The sequence below is a fragment of the Barbus barbus genome, assembly GCF_936440315.1.
Source record: "Barbus barbus genome assembly, chromosome: 43".
Taxonomy (NCBI): domain Eukaryota; kingdom Metazoa; phylum Chordata; class Actinopteri; order Cypriniformes; family Cyprinidae; genus Barbus; species Barbus barbus.
In genome coordinates this window covers 19,294,026-19,313,833 of record NC_136721.1, presented here as the reverse complement: position 1 = coordinate 19,313,833, position 19,808 = coordinate 19,294,026, and the positions used below count along the sequence as shown (strand labels likewise).

Here is a 19,808-nt window from a genome sequence, read left to right as displayed (position 1 = left end):
CATGACTTTTATTTTGAAACAACATCCACAAGTCTCTTCAGCGGTCTGCAGCAAACCCATAATAGACTGTATAAAAAGAGCAACCCTTCATTTTGTTGATCCCAAAGATGTGAAATAAGCATTATTTATACTGTGGAAAACATTATAGTCAAAAACTATATCTTTTATTTTTGATATATTTTACTGTGAAATGTACTTATAATTTTAAACTTTAAAATTGATTGGTTTAAACAAACAGATGACATTTTTAAAATATAAAAAATATTTATTCATTCAGTCAGTCATTGTTGACGCTTTTATTTTGAAAGCTAACTCTTCACGGTTTTTAGGCTTCCTCGCGTTTTCACGTGTTGCTGTAGCCGTCGGTTTATTAACGGACGCTGAAACAAAATAATAGCATTTCCACAACTTGTTTATAGTTTCTGGTTGAACAAAGATTATCACTGAAATGTCGTTAAACAGAGATTCAGAGCTTTGTTTGTAATCTTGACAACAACTGCAGCTTGGGCCTTTGTTAGGCTTGGTTTCTAGGGACACCGTTGCTATAGACAGCGTACTACATAACTGACTAAGGTCAGGCTATTTCCTCCAATCACGATCACGCACTTGCAACGACACCTTTTGAATCAGCCAATGAAACGAAAGACCGATTACCCACCGGAAGTAACGGGTTTCGACTTTCGAGACTCTGGGGTGACAAGAAAGCTGAAGTAGTTCGCAACTATTTTAATGTAATTTTTTTCCGTATCGACGTTTGAATGTTTGTAATTTCGCATGGTAAGATGGTTTGCATATAAATACGTTTCGCTTATGTTTTAACGACTTAGGCATCTTCAAACTATACTTCTACTGATTTATGGACAATTCTGCTCTATTTGCAGCTTCTCTGTCTTACTCATGATTTCTGTTTTGCTCTCTTTATGTTTATGTGCCGTAAAAGCTAGTTTCGGCTTCCTTAGAAGGTTAATTGCCTATTAGCTTGCATCTCAGTGTCCTATTTGGCTTTCATTCACTTCTGAATCCATTTGTGATGTAATGGTGGTATATGGTTATGTACATACAGATTCTTGCATATAGAGAATTTTATGTCACCTTTACATTAAGCCACATGTCAGTCATGATTGTAAGAGGGTCTGTTATGATGGTCTCGGTTTACCTCTGAGCACACTGTCCTCTGAAACATGACCTGAAGATGTGTGACCAGTAAAATGATCCTTCAGACATGTGTTCCCTGATCCATAAACAAAGACTGGTACTTTACTTGAGTAGTTAGTGTGTAGTTATGCCTGCATTTAATTTAAAATACAAAAAAAATGAAAAGAAGTGATCAAAAAATGTATATGTGTTTATTCCTTTTTATTTGTATATTATGCTTTTTTTAAATTAGATTGTTAGATCATCAGACATCCAATTTTTAAGACCACAAATATTACATGCAACCTACTAATTAATATCAGTGATGTTGATCATGTATATTAATTATTATTACAATGCATTACATGATATACAGAATTGTATGTTTCTTAGTTAAGTTTTAGCAGTCATACAATCTGGACGTTTTTAATCAATTAATTAACGTAGGCCTATTTGTTGCTATTTATCTTTTTTTTGCAGAGAAAATCAACGAGAACAAGCTCTTCTTCCCCAACTCTGCATGTGCATGTGAACGAGACTACGCCTGTGCACGTGCATGTGAAGAAGAGCACAAAATGCAGCCCTACCAAGACAGCCCAGGTATACTGTAAGCTTGTAGTCTGTGAATAGACAACCATCCTCAAAATACACTTAAATATATAATTACAATGATTATTACAAGAATAAAGAAATGTCTATAGAGGTGTGGAGCTTCAGTTCTTTTAATACTGCTGAGAAATACTCCTTAATTCCTTAAAACCCATCACTCATCATGTTTGTCTTTTATGTTACAGGTTAAAACAAAAAGTAGCTTGCATCCTACTGCTAAAGTGAAGACGAGGGTCCCATGGATCCCACCTGGCAAGGTCTCAACACGAGAGACCTCATATAAGTGGGAGGTCAATTAAATAGATACATTCCCATTTGTGCTTGTGCACAATTCATGTAAAGTTTTGCACGCTATGCAGAAAAGAAAACCATTTTTTTGTTTTAGATGTTTTGATATTTATGTATATTTTAGGGGCCATCTCATCGTCTGGAGATAACACCTCCACAGGAACCAGAGCGCTCCCAGTCTCCTCTCCGAATAGAAGATCTCTCCATGGATGAAGAAGAGGCACTGCATGGACGCATCAATCAGTACGAGAGGAAGATCGACAGCCTCATAACAGAGGTCAGCTCTCTGAAAAATGAGGTGAGAAATAAGAGATTTGAGAAATTATTCAAAGGCAATATTATTGTCATTCTTTTCTTTCATCGAAATTATATCCCAGAAAATATACATTCACCAATTAGAAACAAACTGTTTCTATTTAAACACATATATACACTATAGTTTTGGGTCTGTAAGATTGTTTTGTGATTATGATTTTGAGAGAAGTCGCTAATAACTGTCAAGGCTGCATTTATTTGTTAAAAACAAATACAGTAAAAACAGTAATATTGTGAAATATTATTAAAATAACCGTTTTCTATTTTAATATAGTATAAAATGTAAACTATTCCTGTCATGTCAAAACTGAATTTTCAGCATCCATTACAGTCTTCAGTGTCACATGATCCTTCAGAAATCATTCTAATATAAATCTAATATTTATTATTATCATCAATGTTAAAACCAGTTGTACTGCTTAATATTTTTGTGGAAACCATTACTGTCATGTTTGATCAATTTAATGCATCCTTACTGAATAACTTTGTTAATTTCTTAAATAAATAAATTTAGAAAAAATATAAATACAAAAATGTAATTTTAAATGTAATAATTTGTTTTTTTTTAATAAATATATATATTTTTTAATTAAATTAATTATAATAATATAATTATTTTGCACACACATACAGTGCCCTCCAAAAGTATTGGAACAGTAAAGACAAAATTGCTCTGCTGGCTGTGGAGTCAATACATTTACAAATATGATTAAAAGATGAATATGAGACAAAACTACAGAATGTCACATTTTATTATTGGGTGATTCAACACAGATGTTTTACCAGCTAAGAAGTTCAGCACTTTTAGAGTTTCATCCCTCTATCTGATGTGAGAATAAGTATTGGAACAGTTGCCTCACAGGTCTTTCTAAGTGATCAGCTGTGTCCTGTTGCAGTAATTCTTCAGATATTAAAAGCAGGGAATGTGTTGCATCAGTTATATCCATTACTTCTGTATTCTGAATCTTGCATTCGATGATGACACACACAAACCAGGATGAAGATGAGGGATCTGACTTTGAGAGAAAAGCAAGCAATTTGGATGCTAAAAGGAGACTTTGACACAGAATTACAGATGCTACACAGCAAGATGCAAACCTCTGACCAGCACCAAAAATAGAAAGGCAAGATTAGAGTTTGAAAAAAAGTCAAAGGTGAGCCAGAAGAGATTTGGAAGAGTTTTTTGAGACACGGATGAACCTTTATCTAAGTGATGGGAAAGCAAAAATGTGGAGAAAAAAAGGGAACTGAAAATGATCCCAAGCATACAGCCTAATCTGTAAAGCATGGTGGAGGTGGTGTCATGGCATGGGCATGCATGGCTGCCTCTGGAACAGCCCCTCTTAACTTTACTGATGACTTAATGTATGATGACAGTAGCAGAATGAATTTGGAAGTGTACAAAACCATCTTGCCTACCAATATTCAAGAAAATGCCACCAGATTCATTGGGAAGTGCTTCATATTGCATCAGGACAATGACCCAAAACACCCTGCCAGTTCAGTCAAGGAATTTATAAGGGCAAAGAAATGGACAGTCTTAGATTGCCCGAGTCAATCTCCAGATTTAAATCTGAGTGAACATGAATTTCACCAGCTGAAGAGGAGAGTAAAGGCAGAAACTCCCAACAAACAACAATTGGAATTGGCTGCATTAAAGGCTGGGGAAAATATTTCAAAGGATGAGACCAAGAGTCTGGTGATGTCTATGGGTCACAGACTCACTGCTGTGATTGTGCGCAAGGGATCTGCAACTAAATAATAGCTTTAAATCTTTTATATCTGCCTTATGTTCAACTGTTCCAATATTTATGCTCACATCAATGAGTGGGATGAACTCTAAAAGTGCTGTTCTTTTATTTGGTAAAACATGTATGTGTTGAAACGGCTAATAATAAAATGTGACATTCTGTAGTTTTGTCTCATATTGTATATTTTGTCTCACACTGTATATAGTGAATAGAATAGTGTGTATAATACAGTTAATGTGGTACATGTGTGAAATAAATAAAAGTGTGTGATATTTGTGTTTGCAGGTAGAGCTTCGTAAGAAGGAGCAGAAGCTAGAGCGTCAGTCGGAGAGATTAAGCGCATCACAACGCGTCATCGCTGAGCAGGAGGAGGAGCTTGCAGAGGTCGCCCGGGAGCTGGAGGCCACAGAGCAGGAGAACTCCCGTCTACGGGAGTCCATGGAAAAAATTATGGAGGGGAATGATTTTGGGAGGTATGATGAAATTGCTGACATTTTAACATTTGGCTATTACGTATAACAAATTTCAAATTCCGTTTGAACCATTTCTTCTTGTCTAGATTAGAGAGAGACAGTTTGCAGCCAGACAAAGATGTTCTACTCAGGAAGCTGCTGGAAGCAGAGATGGACAGCAGTGCAGCCGCCAAGCAGGTGTCAGCCCTCCGTGAAACGGTCAGCCATATGTCCAGGAGTGCGAGTGCGAGTGTAAGTGTGAGCAAAACACACCTTTCAAAACATTTCTGAGTGGATTTTTATTATTTTTTTTTTTATTTGAAACTAGAATATCTTGAAAAAGAGGCAGAAACAGATATGAATAAAAACAAAATGTACTGTATACCTTTGTCCAGGAGAAAAAGATGTCAGGATCAGATTCGACGCTCTTGATCCGACAGAAAGAGCTCTTGCTACAGAAGCTGGAGACTTTTGAGAGCACTAACAGAGCCCTCAGACATCTTCTGAGAGAACAGCATAGTCGAGAGGTAATGCTCTGCACAAATTCAAAAAATATTATTAGACAAAAGTTATTAAAACAGTTATTAAGCTTTTCTATACTATTGTGTTTTATAACAGATGGAATCCCTAAGACTCTTAGAGCAGAAAGACGTGTTTCTAAAAAAACTTTCTGATGTGGAAGCAGAAAATTCGGTTTGTGTTAAGTTTGCATAAAGCATGTTGCACTGTAAACAGGTGTTTTTGTTGTTTTTTATAACAGTTAACTCCTTTCTGTATTCCAGCGTATTCTTATAAAGCTTCAGGACAAAGACAGCGAGATTAACCAGCTCACTTCCTTGTTAGAAAACGAAAAGGTAAACTGTATTTTTAAGCATGTTTTTTAGACACGACTCTCACAATTATTTGTGAACCTTTATCAATCCCCATTTTAACAGGACAGTGGAAAGACCACCACTGAACTGTCCAAAGTCTTGGAGTCCACTCGAGCACATCTGCAGGGTCAACTACGCAACAAAGAGGCAGAAAATAACCGCCTCAATGTTCAGATCAGGGTAATGCATACAGCATTGGCTTACAACTTAATGGTTTTCAAGCAGCATGTTCCACTGTCCTTTTATAGTGTTTATTCTACAAGGTATGTCTAGTTGATAGCTAAATAACTTGCTATAATGAAGCATATATGGTATATGAAAGTGTGTTCATTTGGTTCAGAATCTAGAGCGATCCATCAGCCAGCAGCAGGGGGAGGTAGAACACCTGCAGAATCATTTGCATGACCTCAGACAGCAGGCGGAGGCTGATAAGGAGGCCCTGAAAAAAGCAACGCGGGCACAGAAACAGCGGGCACAGCGCAGTGAAGACACTGTGGCACAGCTCGGTGCCCAGCTCTTGGAGATAGTGAGTTGAATGAGCTTACCGTGTACTGCTTACACAGATTCTTCTAATAACAGTTTGCTACAATAAATGTTTCAAGCAGTAGTATGTTGTTGAAAAAAAGCACCGTTATTTGACTCTCATATCAGTTATGGTTAATTCATGACTCTGGAAATGGAAGGCTTACTATGTACAGTAATGTTCAGAAGTTTGGGGACCGTTTTATTCAGCAAGAATGCATTAAATTGATCAAAAGTGACAGTAAAGACATTTATAATACTACAAAAGTTTAGTTTTTTTACATTTCAAATAAATTCTGTTCTTTTGAACGTTCTATTAATCAACAAATCCTGAAAAAAATCATATTAGTATAATTTCTGAAGGGTCATGTGACACTGAAAACTGGAGTAATGCTGAGAATTCAGCTTTGCCATTTTACATTTCACAATATAATAAAATAGAAAACACTTATTTTAAATTGTATTCATATTTTACAATAATATAATTTTTTACTGCATATACTATCAAATAAATGCAGCCTTTGTGAGCAAAAAAAGTTCACAGACCCTAAACTTTTGAATGTTAGTGTCTTTTTCCATGCCAGTATTTGATATAAAAAGATAAAATGATCTTCACAGGAAGCACAGTTGGCAGATGCTGTGTCAGCCGCAGAGAACTGGAGCAGTCGCCACACAAAAGAGATGAAGGAAAAAGGACAGCTAGAGATGGAAATCACATTGTTGAACAGGTCAGTGGTGATTTGTGTCCTAGGTATGATAATGCAAATCATAATCCTGAATTAATGCAAACCATTATTGTGTGTTCCTTTAGCCGTATTACAGACCTTACAGAACAGTTGCATGGCCAGGAAGAGAAAGCCCGAACAGAGAGAGATGGCCTTTTAGATCGCCTTCATGAGCTCAATACAGAGAGCACTACAATACGCCTGGAGAACCAGAGCCTTAAGGTTCGTCCGTTTACAGTTGTACTGTCCAAATCACCAATTTGTGCTTTTTTACAATTGATAACCAGTCTCATTTTATCCATAATCCCTCCATGTGCCTTTAGAATAAATATGATAAATGAAAACAAATGAAAGCTGAATTGATTTGCTTGTGCAGGCCACTTTGTCCACCTTGGAAGAGAAGTTGACGTTGTCCCAGTCTGAGGTCCAGCAGGTCAAAGTTTCAGTGAAACAGTATGAGAGCTTGGTGGACAGCTATAAAGCCCAGGTGTGATCATAATACTTAAAATTTTGAATTCCATATGCTACTCTTCTGGTCCAAAGTTTGGAATTATGTTTTTGAAAGAAGTCTCTTATGCTCACCAAGTCTGCATTTATTTGATTAAAAATGCAGTAATATTGTGAATGTTTTGGGACTTTTTTGTGTCTTTAAACGTAGGTTCAGAAGACCCGTGCCGAAGCAGATGAGTACTCTGCACGTCTGCAGGTGGCTGAAACTGAAGCCCAGGCTGTAAGAGACGAGCTAGACCAGGAGATCCAGAAGGTCAGGAAGCAGCTTCAAGGTCGTTTGGCAGAGCTGGAGCCGCTTCCTGAAGCTCTGAGACATGCTGAACTCCAGTTGCAGGAAGCTCATGAGAAAGACCGCTTGCAAGAGAGAAGAAGCACAGAGCTTGGCACATCCCTCGCAGAGCTACGCATCAAGGTGTGTTTAAGTATAAGTCCTTGAAATCGGTTTGCATTTAATGTTAAAAACAACACAGACAGTTGTTTCATGAAGAAAAACTGGTTTAACACAAATGCCTTAACAGAAAAGGCTCTTAATAGTGTTAACAACGCTACTGTGAACATGTGACTGCCAACATTTACCATATCAATGGCTATTCAGTATTCAGCAACTTGGCAGGGCTGTTGTCTTATTTCATATGCAAATAGGTTAGCCATTCCTAACAAAGGTTGTAAAATTTACATACAGAATTACTAAAGATACATTAGCAAGAAGAGGGTCAGTGTTAAAGAACAGAGTGGAAAATCTAAATGATGAAGTTTCTGTTGCAAGAAACTTTGACTATGAACATAAGTGGGGTAAAAATTATTTGTAATTTTAAAAACCCAATTTGAGTTAATTTTGAGTTTTCCAATTAAAACAACAGCAAACAAACTGTAAAGGCTGTTTTATTTTTACTGATCTCCAGTAGTACATAGATTATGTTTTTATTGATAGAAGTTTATTTGTTTTGGTGGTTTGTGTTTAGGCGGAGCAACAGGGAAGTCTGGCAGAAATGTTGAGACACAAGAACATGTTGCTGCAAGAAGAAAACAAGCAGCTTCAGCACAAAGTAGAGGGCCTTGAACGGTCTGTCACTTTGTCCTTTTATAACTCACAAATTTTCTGTTTATTCATTTTAATGTGTTTCATGATTTATGGGATAGTTCTCCCAAAAATTAAAATTGTCAACATTTTCTAATGTCGTTCCAAAACTGTATGAATTTCTTTCTTCCATGGAACATAAAAAGATATTTTAAGAAATGTATTTCTTGTTCATGGGCTCAAATGTTCATGGTTCCTAACAGTCTTTAAACAGGGTTTCTGCGGGTCTTGAAAACATCTTAAATCAGAGCAGAATTGATAAAGTCATGGCATTAAATATCACATGCATGTTTGGAATGACATGAGGGTCAATAAAAATAGTGTTTTTATTTTGGGGTTTCATTTTATCTTCTGTTGTCAACAGGAAGCTAGAGGAGGCTAACTCCCAAAATCGAGACCTCATCCAGGTAATTTCAAAACGTGAAGAAACAATTCATAGCAACCAGGTGCGTCTGGAAGAAAAGTCTCGAGAGTGCAGTATTCTGACTCGACAGCTGGAGGAGGCCCTGGACGATGCTCGTCGGCAGGTCTGTACCACTACATCTTTAGAAACGCATGGATTTAATAATTTGCATTGCTCAGTTTTTTTATTGAAGATACCATGTTGATTAACAGGTTACCCAGACCAGGGAGCGAGCAGCCTCTAAAGAACGTGTTACACAGTCCAAAATTGTTGACCTAGAAACTCAACTAAGCAGAACAACAACTGAGCTCAACCAGTTACGACGAGCCAAAGAGGAGGTCAGTGAAAATTTCTCCGTATGTGAATTTCTGTTAGATATTTTTGTAAAAAATTTGTCCAAACACCCATAACTTTCTTACAGGCTGAGCGGAGGTACCAGAGCCGTTTACAAGATGTCAAGGACAGACTGGAGCAGTCCGACAGCACAAACCGCAGCCTCCAGAACTATGTCCAGTTCCTCAAATCTTCTTACGTCAATGTGTTTGGAGATCCTGCTCTCACTGGATCCTCGTTCCGCACCCCTTCACCAATCTGAAAACTCTCTCAGGTGTCTTTATAGACTTCCTTTACATGGACAGACATGTATTCATCTAATTGTCACTACTGATGACCTCTTGACTTTGCTGTGCTTTGTACTTTACTCTTGAAGGATTATTTATTTGACATGGTCATTGTACATGCTACTGGTGAGTACCAAGAAAGATCTCTTTTTAGTATTACATATCCATCCTAGAATGAGAATTATGGTCTTATAGACAAATTCTTGTCATTTTGCCCTGTCTCAAGGTGGCTGTTATGTAATAAAGTTCAAGATATTATCTTGCAAACTTTTCTTCTTTAATTTACATATCAAAAATGAAGGTTGTACTGCACTTACAGTAATTTGAATATTGTCTTTTTTGAGCTTTTGCTTGTATCTGGTTTTAAAACATACACTTTGCTTTGAAGTTGCAGTATATGATTGTCAGTTTAAATAATATCAGTATACAGTATAATGATGGTTGTATAAAGTACAGTAAGAGTTTGTAATTCATAATTAATCTCTTATATCCGTAAAATACCATTTAAAACATCGCAATCACCAGTTTAAATTTGTATTAGCTTAGTACTTGAGTTGGTTTAAGAGACAAAATGACAACAAACTCAGGATTTATCATTTTATTTTTCAGCCAAAGTTGTTTGTTAATTATAACAGGGCCATTATGTGAATATATCTATATCATAACAATGCAGAAATAATCTTTTTAGTCAATGTTACATTGTTGTTGTCAGTAGGCTGAGAGCGTAGAGTTCCAGTATGTCTATTGGTGCTATACATTTACATTACTGTAACCATTCATCTTTTTTGTTTAAAGTTATACTTGCACTTTTTTGTCTTTTATTTATCTCATGACCTGTCTTGTGAAATATCCAAACAGTAATGTTTCACTGTTGCTTATATGAAATGCAATAGTACATGTATTTTCTAATTGGTAAGAATATTTTGTATACATATAAAGTGTATAATATCTACTTAAGTGTATTAAAGTATTTTGAAAACTGCTATATGCTTCAGTTTGCTAAGAAAGGCCATTTCTCCATTTAATCCTCAATGTCAAAATGTGTTTCACTCCAAATGATTATTTTTAGGTGTAGATGTTTTTCTTGATGCAGGTATTGACCCCCTTTGTTTCATTGCTCTGATTGCGCTCTGCAAAACTATTGCTCGCTTCTGCCATTGTGTTGCTTTCCGTGACTCCTCCGCTAGATTCTTTTTGTACTCTTTTATCTGAAGCTGAGCAGTAGCTAATTTCAGCTGGTAATTTCTTTCTGTGGCCTGCAGACGTGTATAACAGTCACAGCAGGATGATCTGGATTTGGCAGTGGGCTCAATAGGTGCCCCTTGGTGTGGAGGGAGATTTTCAGTGTCCTTTAGCATCTGATTCTGAAACACAAAATGTTTTAGCGTTTTGAAATATAATTGTTTATGGTTTGTTAAAACCTTCTGTGTGAATAAAATAATGAAGGCTCTAATGATTACTCGAATAAACCTAGATAGACTTACCTTAGATTGTGTGAAATTAAATACAGTCGGAATCGCGTCTGAGTGTAAACGCGCTGATTCAGATTCAAAGCAATCCGGAGTGAAATGAGCGGAGCACAGAGACGAGGATTCAGATGGAGTCCATTCCGCGTCCTTCCCCATATTCACTATCCAGTGGCGACGATGGTTCTTTTTTAAAGGGAATCTGAGAGAAACGAGATAATCAGTAACTGAACGGTTTTGTTTTGGTTTTACCACTAACCAGCAAACTGATCGCAACTTACGTGTAGAATGAGACACCGTGGATATTCTCGCCAGGGCCGCATCCGCAGAAATCACACGATTGCATCTCTTCAGCTCTGTTTACAGACCCTAACCAAAGCTCAGAGACAAAGAGTAATGATTCTGCATGTCTGCATGCACAGGCTTTATACACAGTGCGGCGATTGCTGCTTCTCTTTCATGTAAATTGTGGTAATGGGCGATTTACACATAGCCTGTGAATAGATACATTTGTGTTTTATTTACATAATGGTTGTAGGATGGGCTTTTCTTTGCAGCAGCATTCAGACACCCCCCAAAACGTTATAAAAAAGGATAAAAAGTTGGCTTACTGGCAAATTGTTGAGTTTTAATTGAACCAATTAAACCTATTCTTAATTTAAGCCAATTCGAGTTTACTCAAATAGAGTAGATTTATCTTAAATTTTTATTGATTGTGATTATGAGTCATGACACATTGTTTAGCTTTTATTATACATTTTTTATTTTTTTTCCTGAAGGCAGATTTTGCTGCATTGCTCCTCCCTGCTAAATTCTCTGTGCCCTCCATTCTTCTCTCGCACATATTCAAGAAATGAATTATTTCAAGAAAAACTGTTAAACAGAAAAAATCTCAACTACAGACAAAATTGGGCTGTGAAAGAAACTGGTTACCACCTTGAACGGCTCTATAGGAAGACTTGGGTGATATGCAAGCCATTATCTGCCCAAGTCAAAAGAATAGGCTGTTAACGTATGTGTAGGCTACATAAAATGAGGACTGAGTTTAACTTAAAACATGTATTCTATGTATTGTGTGTCATTATTATTTCTGTTTACAAAAGCATTTCTGTTTTCCTATACTTTAAAGATGATTAGCTAGACTATATTTACAAAAATGTCTCCTTTACCGTATTACTCTCTTCCATGAGGTACTACCTTTGCTTTAGTCAGAAAAGAAAAATATGTCAGTCAAATCATCTCTGTCAAGCTGTATTGACTCTTTTTATTATTGCCCTGTTATATTTATAGGCATTCTTGCAACTTTCACCTGGATGTGCCAAGACACTGTGATACAGCAGAAATCCTAGAATGATTTATTATGGCAGTGTTTTCCAGACCAGGAATTTAACAAATAGACACAAAAGCAATTAAATTAATTACAGTCAGGAAATTCACCAAATTAAATTGAGTCCAAAATTTACGTTCAGCAGCAAATTGCCAAATCAAATGAGCTAGCATTTATTTATGTTATATACAGAAATATAAATAAAAATATTATCTATATATTTATTTTGTTAGCACTGAAGTTCAAAGCACTAGCTATGGGGCGTATTAGACATCTTCGGCATTTTCCGTCAGCGTTCGGCTCGTTGCTGCAGTGAATGATGTCACTGTCTCGCGCTACGCTGCTATTTCATTCGTTGAGGTCGCCACCCGTTTTGCCACCCAGCCCCAGAAAAACAGAGCAAATCCTTCTGCAAGGTAGGATATTATACAGTATTTCAGTGGTACAGTTGTGTATTTTTACAAAGAAAACACAATACCTGGACGTTTTTGTGCAAAACTAAAGGAATGCTTGGGTTTATGTCGCGTTTGCTATGCTGAGGGCCGTGCTGGGCGTTTCAGCGACCGTTTTCATCTGTTTAACGATATACAGGACAGCACATCTCTCTCATTGTACTATAAATGTACTGTTATTACATTGTTATGCCAATATCATGAATATATACGTTTTTCATTGCCCTGCCCAAAGATGTCGTTAGCTGCAGAGCTAACGTTAACCTATATTCACGCCTAGATTATACATTAAACATGCGCGGTTACAGGGATACAAATCTATGGGACTGCATAGGGACATTTTAAATTATTAAATAAAACTTAACTCAATTATAATAATTAGGTTTATAGGGTAAGCATCAGTAAACCAGCAACGTCCGATTCCAAATGCTCTTCCAAACAAACACATTCGTTTCAACAGGGTACCTTGTTCTATCGATTCAGTTTACAATTTGTGTATTTTCATTGGCTTAATGTGAATTTATAGACATATGCATTCAGGCTATAGAGGATCCACCCAGCGCCTGTCTTCTTAAATGTACATTGTTCATTATAAACATGCATAACCATAGCTTTGAGTTTTGGTTATATAATGGATTATTCCTATAAAATGTGGGAATATTGGAAAACCTCTGGTAATAACAATGTTTGGACTGTTATTAAAATAAAATATATGCTGTATATATTCTTTGAAGGCAGGTCGTTATTTTATCTGGCTAAACTGTGTAGATGGAGTAGGCCTAATGGATAGTATGTTATATTGTCATTATATTATAGTCTGTACTGCACTGTCTTCTGGCTTATGCAAAGTGTTTGAAGAAAAAAAAATCAGCCTGCAAGATTTTAACGCTTTGCACTTTTGCTTTTTGAAGCCATAGACTTTTACAGTGAAGCAGAGACTTAATATGCATGCCAACAGCCCTGCTGTGCAAATAAAAAAGCTCCTGAAGTCAAAAAGATGAATGTTTTTGTGTTCAGACATTAGCATGCATTGCTTATAAACTGCAAAATTCATACCCTTATTCATTATAATTTGTAGAGACAGACAGATAATTGGTTTGATATTGAAATCACATAGATATTAAAATCAGACCTGCTTATAATAAATTGAGGACCAAGCCTGCAAAAATAAATAAATGTAATAATAGGAAAATAAAGGAATAAATGACAAATACAATACATTTTTTTAAATAAATATAGTTCTGGATAATTATTAGTATTGGCACCAGAGATGAAAATAAATGTGCAACCATTTAGATCGCAAAATAATTTTGCGTAACTTCAATGGCATAAATAACACCAGTAGTCATATATATTTATATTTATTTACATTTTTAAATGGTGCAGTGTCATTTGTGCTAAAAATCAATAAAACAGTAGTTAAATGTTCTGAATGTTACATAAAATGTTATGTTCTTAAAATGAGACATTTAAACTAATCTCTATCAGATGTAAAAGCTATATCTCTAATAATATGACTTTTCCAGTTACATTTTTAGTTGCCCTTAATCAGCACTCGAGGCCTATTTTCAGATCTGGTGCCTCCATGCAATTGCGCATTATGAAATAACCTTGCACTGCCTGTCATATCAGCATATTTTGTCAGTCTCTGTACAACAGTGTAGACAGTCTAGTGTGTTTCGGAAACAAATACATCGATGTTCATTGTTCTCCTCATCCTGTTTCCTCAAAGGCTGACGGCATCCATTCTGAAATTGTTGAGAATCTTTCAAAGGGTGTGGTCTTCTGTCTCATAACGTAACTCATAACATGCAGGGTCTTCGTATGGGTGGGGGTTTCCTTTGGGACATGTTGCCTTTGTGCAGCTGTGTAACTATTTTAGTTGACCCCACCCAAGTGTCAGGGTCCCATACTTTGTTTAGTTTTGCAGTAAGTTTTTGCATATAAATAAGACAAATAGTTGTTTAAATTACCATATTTTAGAAATCTTCTTGGTTTAAGCTGTTGCACCAATCCTGACGTTGAAATTGGTTGGTGCAGGTCATTATGGTGCCACTGAAAAAAAAAACACTTGATTTTTGTATTCATAGCAGCTCTGTTTAATGACGCAGATATTATTAAGAGACCAGTTACTGTTGCCTTAGCATGATGCCTTGTAAGGCTGATAGAAAACAGGCCAAAGGCTGTGTGTTGTGCCACTGTCTGTTCTGGTTTCACATTGCATCCTGGTGTAACACAAACCTGAAGTGGTCTACTTTATTTACCAGGCTCTAAGGGACACCCTTATTTTGCATTCACATCTATTCTGTCACTTTGACATGTATCAGATGGACTCTTTCCTGTGGTCTGTGTTGTGTTATTGCATGAGCTGATATAATACTGCATGCTCTACCTTGGCTCAGAAAGGCCTGAATTTAACCAGGTCTTGATTGTATTAAATGGTTTATGTTGGGGCTGCACAATAATGGTTGAACTGATAATCACAGTTATTTTGCTCAAAAATTATAATTGTGATTTTTAATCATGACTGTTCTTGGTTGAGATTTGTTGTTGTTGTTTTTACATATGATCAGAATTATTGCACAAAATTCCAGAAAATGTTTACTTATGCACAGGATTTTTACCTTTTTTTTTCTCTCTGAATGATCATATTTATCATATGTACATTAACACACTGACTACATTATGAACTGGTAAAATCTTTAAAATATTTCAAAACCTGAAATGGTGAAATTCCTAATATTAATTTTAATACATTTAAAAAAAATTATGTTATGGTATTTCTATTAAAACAACAAAGACTTTGTATTGCAGCACAGAGGTTGCATAAGTGAATTTATTCTGCAGCCACATTCACAAACAATGTAGTCAAGATTCATGTTTGGACTTAATATAGTTTGTCATTAGTAGATTTACATCAAGTGGCTCTTCGGCCTCTTCATGGAACACAGACTGGCTGTATAGCACTTCCATTTGAGAAGAATTTCACAAGTGGAGATCGGAGACGATCATGATTGATTCATTGAGAGGAGCAGAAATCATGATTAAAATACTATTAATCATGCAGCCCTAGTTTATGTGCATTTGTCCAAGTTCTATTTTTATTAACCAATCTCGATGTATTAACCAATAATGTTGTTTTACATTACGCCTTGTAGCCACCCCCGAAACTCCTGTTACCATGTTTCTTAAGCCCAAACTGAAGGTAAAAATATGTGAGTTTGTGTGTGTCTCTGTCCTGGTTTGCTGTGTAGTAGCAATGAGAAAATAAACTGAAAATTGTCAATGTAGGAAGGGAAAAAAACTGTGTAGTGTTTTTCTCCTTATTCTCTGGGAAAAGAGAGACGCATGGGCTGGGCTCTACCTTGGCTGTCGCCCCACACAGGCCCGTCACTGCAGCGCTGATGCTTTTGTCTGCACTGCAGCGAGAGGCAGAGGAGATGGTTAGACAAATTCAGTCAGAGAGAGGTTTTGTTTTCTGCATACTCATGCACTCATCATCATCTTAAGGAACATCATCGCACTTACCTGAGCTGAATGTAACTGGTAGGATATGTAACAAGAGGATACAGGATATTTTTGAGGTCTATGGATGTTTTTTATATATAATGCATGGAAATGCTGGTTTATTTCAGGTTTTGTGTGTTTGTTGCATGTTTATGTGGGTGTTTTTTGCATGATGCTGCCATGAATTAAGTCTCATAAAATCTGACTGAGTGTGATGTTTTGATCCCTGGCAGTTGTGATGGGAGAACCTTTTTCCCTGCAGCAAACTATAATCATAAATATTGCATGTTTTAAGATGGACACAATTTCAGTGCATTGTCATTCTCAAGGTTAATTTAGCTTTCAACTCTTAATCAATAAAGTAGTCGTTAACAGGATATGCTTTAAAGGTGTAGTCGACTCAAACATGAAAATTGACTTGCCTTTCGGTCATTCAAGATGTAGATGAGTTTGTTTCTTTATCAGAACAGATTTGAAGAAATTCAGTATTACATCACTTACTCACCGTGTGAATGGGTGCCATCGTAATAATGAGAGTCCAAACAGCTGAAAAAGTTATCGCAATAGTTATAATAGTTCATAATAAATTCATCATTAAGATTTTTTTCAGATGCTTTTATCAGATTAATGTGAATTTGAATTCTCATTCTGATGGCACCCATTCACTGCAGAGAACGCATTGGTGAGCAAGTGGTGTAATGCTAAATTTCTCCAAATCTGTTCCAATAAAGACCAACTTGTCTTCATTTTGGATGGCCTGATGGTGAGTAGATTTTATTTAAATTTTTTTAGCAGATTTTTATATGTATATCTGTATAGTTTCTATGTACATATATTTAAACTGTATTTATCTGTATTTTTACATTGTAAGTGGGGTGGAAGGTTCTGGGGGGGGTCGGAGGGTCAGAGTTCAGTGGTGCGTGGGGTAGGGATGGCCGATATGGGCTTAAAAATATATCACGATATTTCTGGTATTTATTGCAATAACGATAACAATGACGATAATTCAGTGAATCCTGTTGCGTTAGAGAAAAGTATTATCTTTTTACCCAAAATAGGGTGTTGGGAGCATTGCTGAGTACACACCGTTTAATTCATACTGGAAGCCGGAGAGCGCCCTTGTGCAGAAACTCCACATATCAAATCAAAAATCAAATCAAATCAAATCACTTTTATTGTCACATCACCACAGCACGTGTGCCTTCGTGAGTGAAATTCTTGAGAGCGTGCTCCAGACACTGCAGAAACAATTTACATATAGACAATTTACATATAAACAATTTACATATAGACATTACCATACATACGTACAGACTTATACAGATGACAATGTGTAATATACACATACATATACTCAGTACACACAGTGTACTATTAGACAGACATACAGTTACCGATACACATTATACACAGTATGTAGTACACATTCTACGTTATATACACACAGTAATATGCGAAGATGCAGCAGATTATATATAAACCGGGTGTGCAAATGTCATGGATGTGCATTGGATGGTATCCAGTGCTGGCAAAAAGATTGTTGTATTTGTGCAGTAGTGTACTGGTAGTCCAGTTTGAACTGTATTGGAATTAAAGTGCAGTGCGTGGTATATTGTAAAGTGGGAGTGTGCTGTAGGGTGTATTAGTTTTTACTGTTCATTAGCCTGATAGCCTGAGGAAAAAAGCTATCCCTCAGTCGGCTAGTGCGGGATCGGATGCTGCGGAGACGTCTTCCTGAGGGCAGCAGAGAGAGCAGTCTGTGGGACGGGTGGCTGGAGTCCATAGTAGAAGTAATACTATCCATAGTAGAAGTAATACTACTGACAATGCTCCATGAAGGTATCCAGTTAGAGTTGAATAAAACGCACAACGCAGATAGAGAACTTTTAACTGATGAAACTTGAAGACAATAAACATACGATTGCACAAAATATATTTTTCAATCTTGAGTATTTTTATAAGGAAAGTATATTTATAGCGTAATGCTAATCGATATTGCCTTTATCACTGTATATAATGCCTTTATCACTGTACAGTCCTAACCAAATAATTACAGATTGTAAAAGGAGCTCGAGCTCCTCATTTAGCAATTTACTCCTCCTCAATTTCACGTCCAGCCTTCGCTCCGCATTGTCACACACAGAAATATGTCAACAACTAGACTTTATCGTTATTATCGTGGGAAGACTAATTGTTATCGTGGCGAGAATTTTTACCGGTATATCGCAAATGATAAGATGTCGCCCATCCCTAGCGTGGGGTAAAAGAGGGGAGGGGGGGCAAGGTCGGGAGGGAGTTCAGCTTCCTGACAGCCTGATGGATGAAGCTGTCCTTCACTCTGCTGGTCCTGGCCTGGAGACTCCACAGTCTCCTCCCTGATGGCAAGAAGCTGTGTGTCGGGTGGGTAGGATTTGCGGGTGAGACGGGTGCTGTAGATGTCCAGGAGGGAGGAGAGAGAGACACCAACAATCTTCTCAGCTGAAGTGAAGTGACTTGCGGCAGGACGCGTTGCAAACGCCATACCACACAGTGATGCAGCTAGTTAGAATGCTCTCGATGGTGCCTCTGTAGAAGGTGCACATGATGGGGTCCGGGGCTCTGGCTCTTCTCAGTTTGTGGAGGAAGTAGAGATGCTGCTGTGCTTTCTTGGCCAGTGCCGCAGTGTTGTTAGTCCAGGAGAGGTCCTCTGTGAAGCTCTGTTAAAATCGTACGATTCAGGAACTTGGTGCTGCTCACTCTCTCCACAGTCGCACCATTGATGGTCAGAGGAGCATGCTGAGTATGCACTCTCCTGAAGTCAACAACAATCTCCTTCGTCTTCTCCACATTCAGAGAGAGATTGTTGTCACTGCACCACCCGGCCAGGCGGCTCACCTCGCTCTTATAGTTTGTCTCATCTCTGTTGCTAATGAGACCCATCACAGTCGTGTCATCCGCAAACTTAATGAAAAGGTTATAGTTGTGTGACAGTGTGCAGTCATGGGTCAGCAGAGTGAAGAGGAGGGGGCTCAGCACACATCATTGGGGGGCCCCTTTGTTCATTGTGTTGGTGCTGGATGTGTTACTGCTGACCCGTACTGCCTGAGGTCTCCCAGTCAGGAAGTCCAACAGCCAACTTTGCACAGAGAGGTGTGAAGCCCCAGCTGGACCAATGTGAGTGAGCTGTTGAGGGATGATTGTGTTGAATGCTGAACTGAAGTCTATGAACGGCATTCTGACATACGAGTCTTTTTTGTCCAGATGTGTGAGGGCTGGGTGCAGGGCAGTGGCGATGGCATCATCGGTCGAGCGGTTGGACCGATATGCAAACTAGAAGGGGTCCAGGGAGGGGGGGACAGACTTGATGTGGTGCATGACTAGTCGTTCAAAGCACTTCATGAGGATAAGAGTAAGTGCGACTGGACGGTAGTCATGAACGCTTGAGGAAATGGGTGTCTTATTGCTTGTCACTTCATTTTTCATGTCACCTTGTCATCTAATAAGAATCTAGTCTTTTTAGCAATGTAGCTGCATGATTGACTCACTTTCATGTTCTAGTTTCCTGGTTAGTGGTTCTTTTTCACACAGATGTCACTGTCTTCTGAATACGGCTTTGTAAATCTGTGTCACCTTCAGGCTTGTGGTTATTAATATCGTAGCTCTTCTCCAAGAGAATCTTAAGAATGTCTATCAGGACAACCTTATTATCAGGACAGAGCGGGAATAGGAGCCTTGATGCTATTAGAGAGTCCTGATTGTCTGGTTGGAGTGGGAATATCCTAAAAGGATCTTATAGGC

At 37.5% G+C, this 19,808-nt stretch overlaps 3 protein-coding genes across 8 annotated transcripts in view; 2 read left to right on the top strand and 1 right to left on the bottom strand.

Moving 5' to 3' along the window:
• The first annotated feature begins 318 nt into the window (after positions 1 to 318).
• LOC306862139 (outer dense fiber protein 2-like) lies at positions 319 to 10,734 on the top strand. Of its 3 annotated transcripts, XM_079404795.1 has the most exons (20): positions 660 to 777; positions 1,615 to 1,734; positions 1,929 to 2,033; positions 2,156 to 2,329; positions 4,383 to 4,570; positions 4,657 to 4,801; positions 4,945 to 5,076; positions 5,168 to 5,242; positions 5,332 to 5,403; positions 5,485 to 5,601; positions 5,762 to 5,947; positions 6,562 to 6,671; positions 6,755 to 6,890; positions 7,045 to 7,155; positions 7,327 to 7,590; positions 8,141 to 8,241; positions 8,621 to 8,783; positions 8,872 to 8,997; positions 9,081 to 9,266; positions 9,369 to 10,262. In XM_079404795.1, the coding sequence occupies exons 1-19, from the start codon at positions 775 to 777 to the stop codon at positions 9,252 to 9,254; spliced, it is 2,502 nt and encodes an 833-aa protein (XP_079260921.1). In that variant the 5' UTR covers positions 660 to 774; the 3' UTR covers positions 9,255 to 9,266; positions 9,369 to 10,262. The 3 variants fall into 3 exon arrangements, with proteins under 3 accessions (XP_079260920.1, XP_079260921.1, XP_079260922.1); XM_079404794.1 differs by having other exon boundaries at positions 319 to 777; positions 9,081 to 10,734; XM_079404796.1 differs by having other exon boundaries at positions 1,929 to 2,000; positions 9,081 to 10,734.
• LOC306862677 (THAP domain-containing protein 2) lies at positions 10,326 to 11,091 on the bottom strand (the record flags this gene model as incomplete). Its single annotated transcript, XM_079405600.1, has 3 exons — positions 10,326 to 10,643; positions 10,764 to 10,947; positions 11,027 to 11,091. 3 exons carry the CDS (start codon positions 11,089 to 11,091, stop codon positions 10,326 to 10,328), a joined length of 567 nt encoding a protein of 188 aa, XP_079261726.1.
• Positions 11,092 to 12,378: 1,287 nt separating this feature from the next.
• LOC306862373 (spectrin alpha chain, non-erythrocytic 1-like) overlaps positions 12,379 to 19,808 on the top strand; it is a 33,278-nt gene continuing 25,848 nt past the window's right edge. For 3 of the 4 annotated variants that reach the window (XR_013783560.1, XM_079405152.1, XM_079405150.1), the window contains exon 1: positions 12,382 to 12,488. The gene's annotated coding sequence lies outside the window, so the exon portion shown is untranslated. Of the gene's footprint in view, positions 12,489 to 19,808 lie in introns of all 4 variants that reach the window. The other variant, XR_013783559.1, reaches the window with a different exon arrangement.

What these genes read in the sequence shown, in the direction of transcription:
- LOC306862139 (XM_079404794.1), top strand. An exon ending in TGGAGAACCAGAGCCTTAAG is followed by an intron (nt 6,891 to 7,044) that starts GTTCGTCCGTTT and finishes TTGCTTGTGCAG; the next exon opens with GCCACTTTGTCCACCTTGGA. An exon ending in TCGCAGAGCTACGCATCAAG is followed by an intron (nt 7,591 to 8,140) that starts GTGTGTTTAAGT and finishes GTTTGTGTTTAG; the next exon opens with GCGGAGCAACAGGGAAGTCT.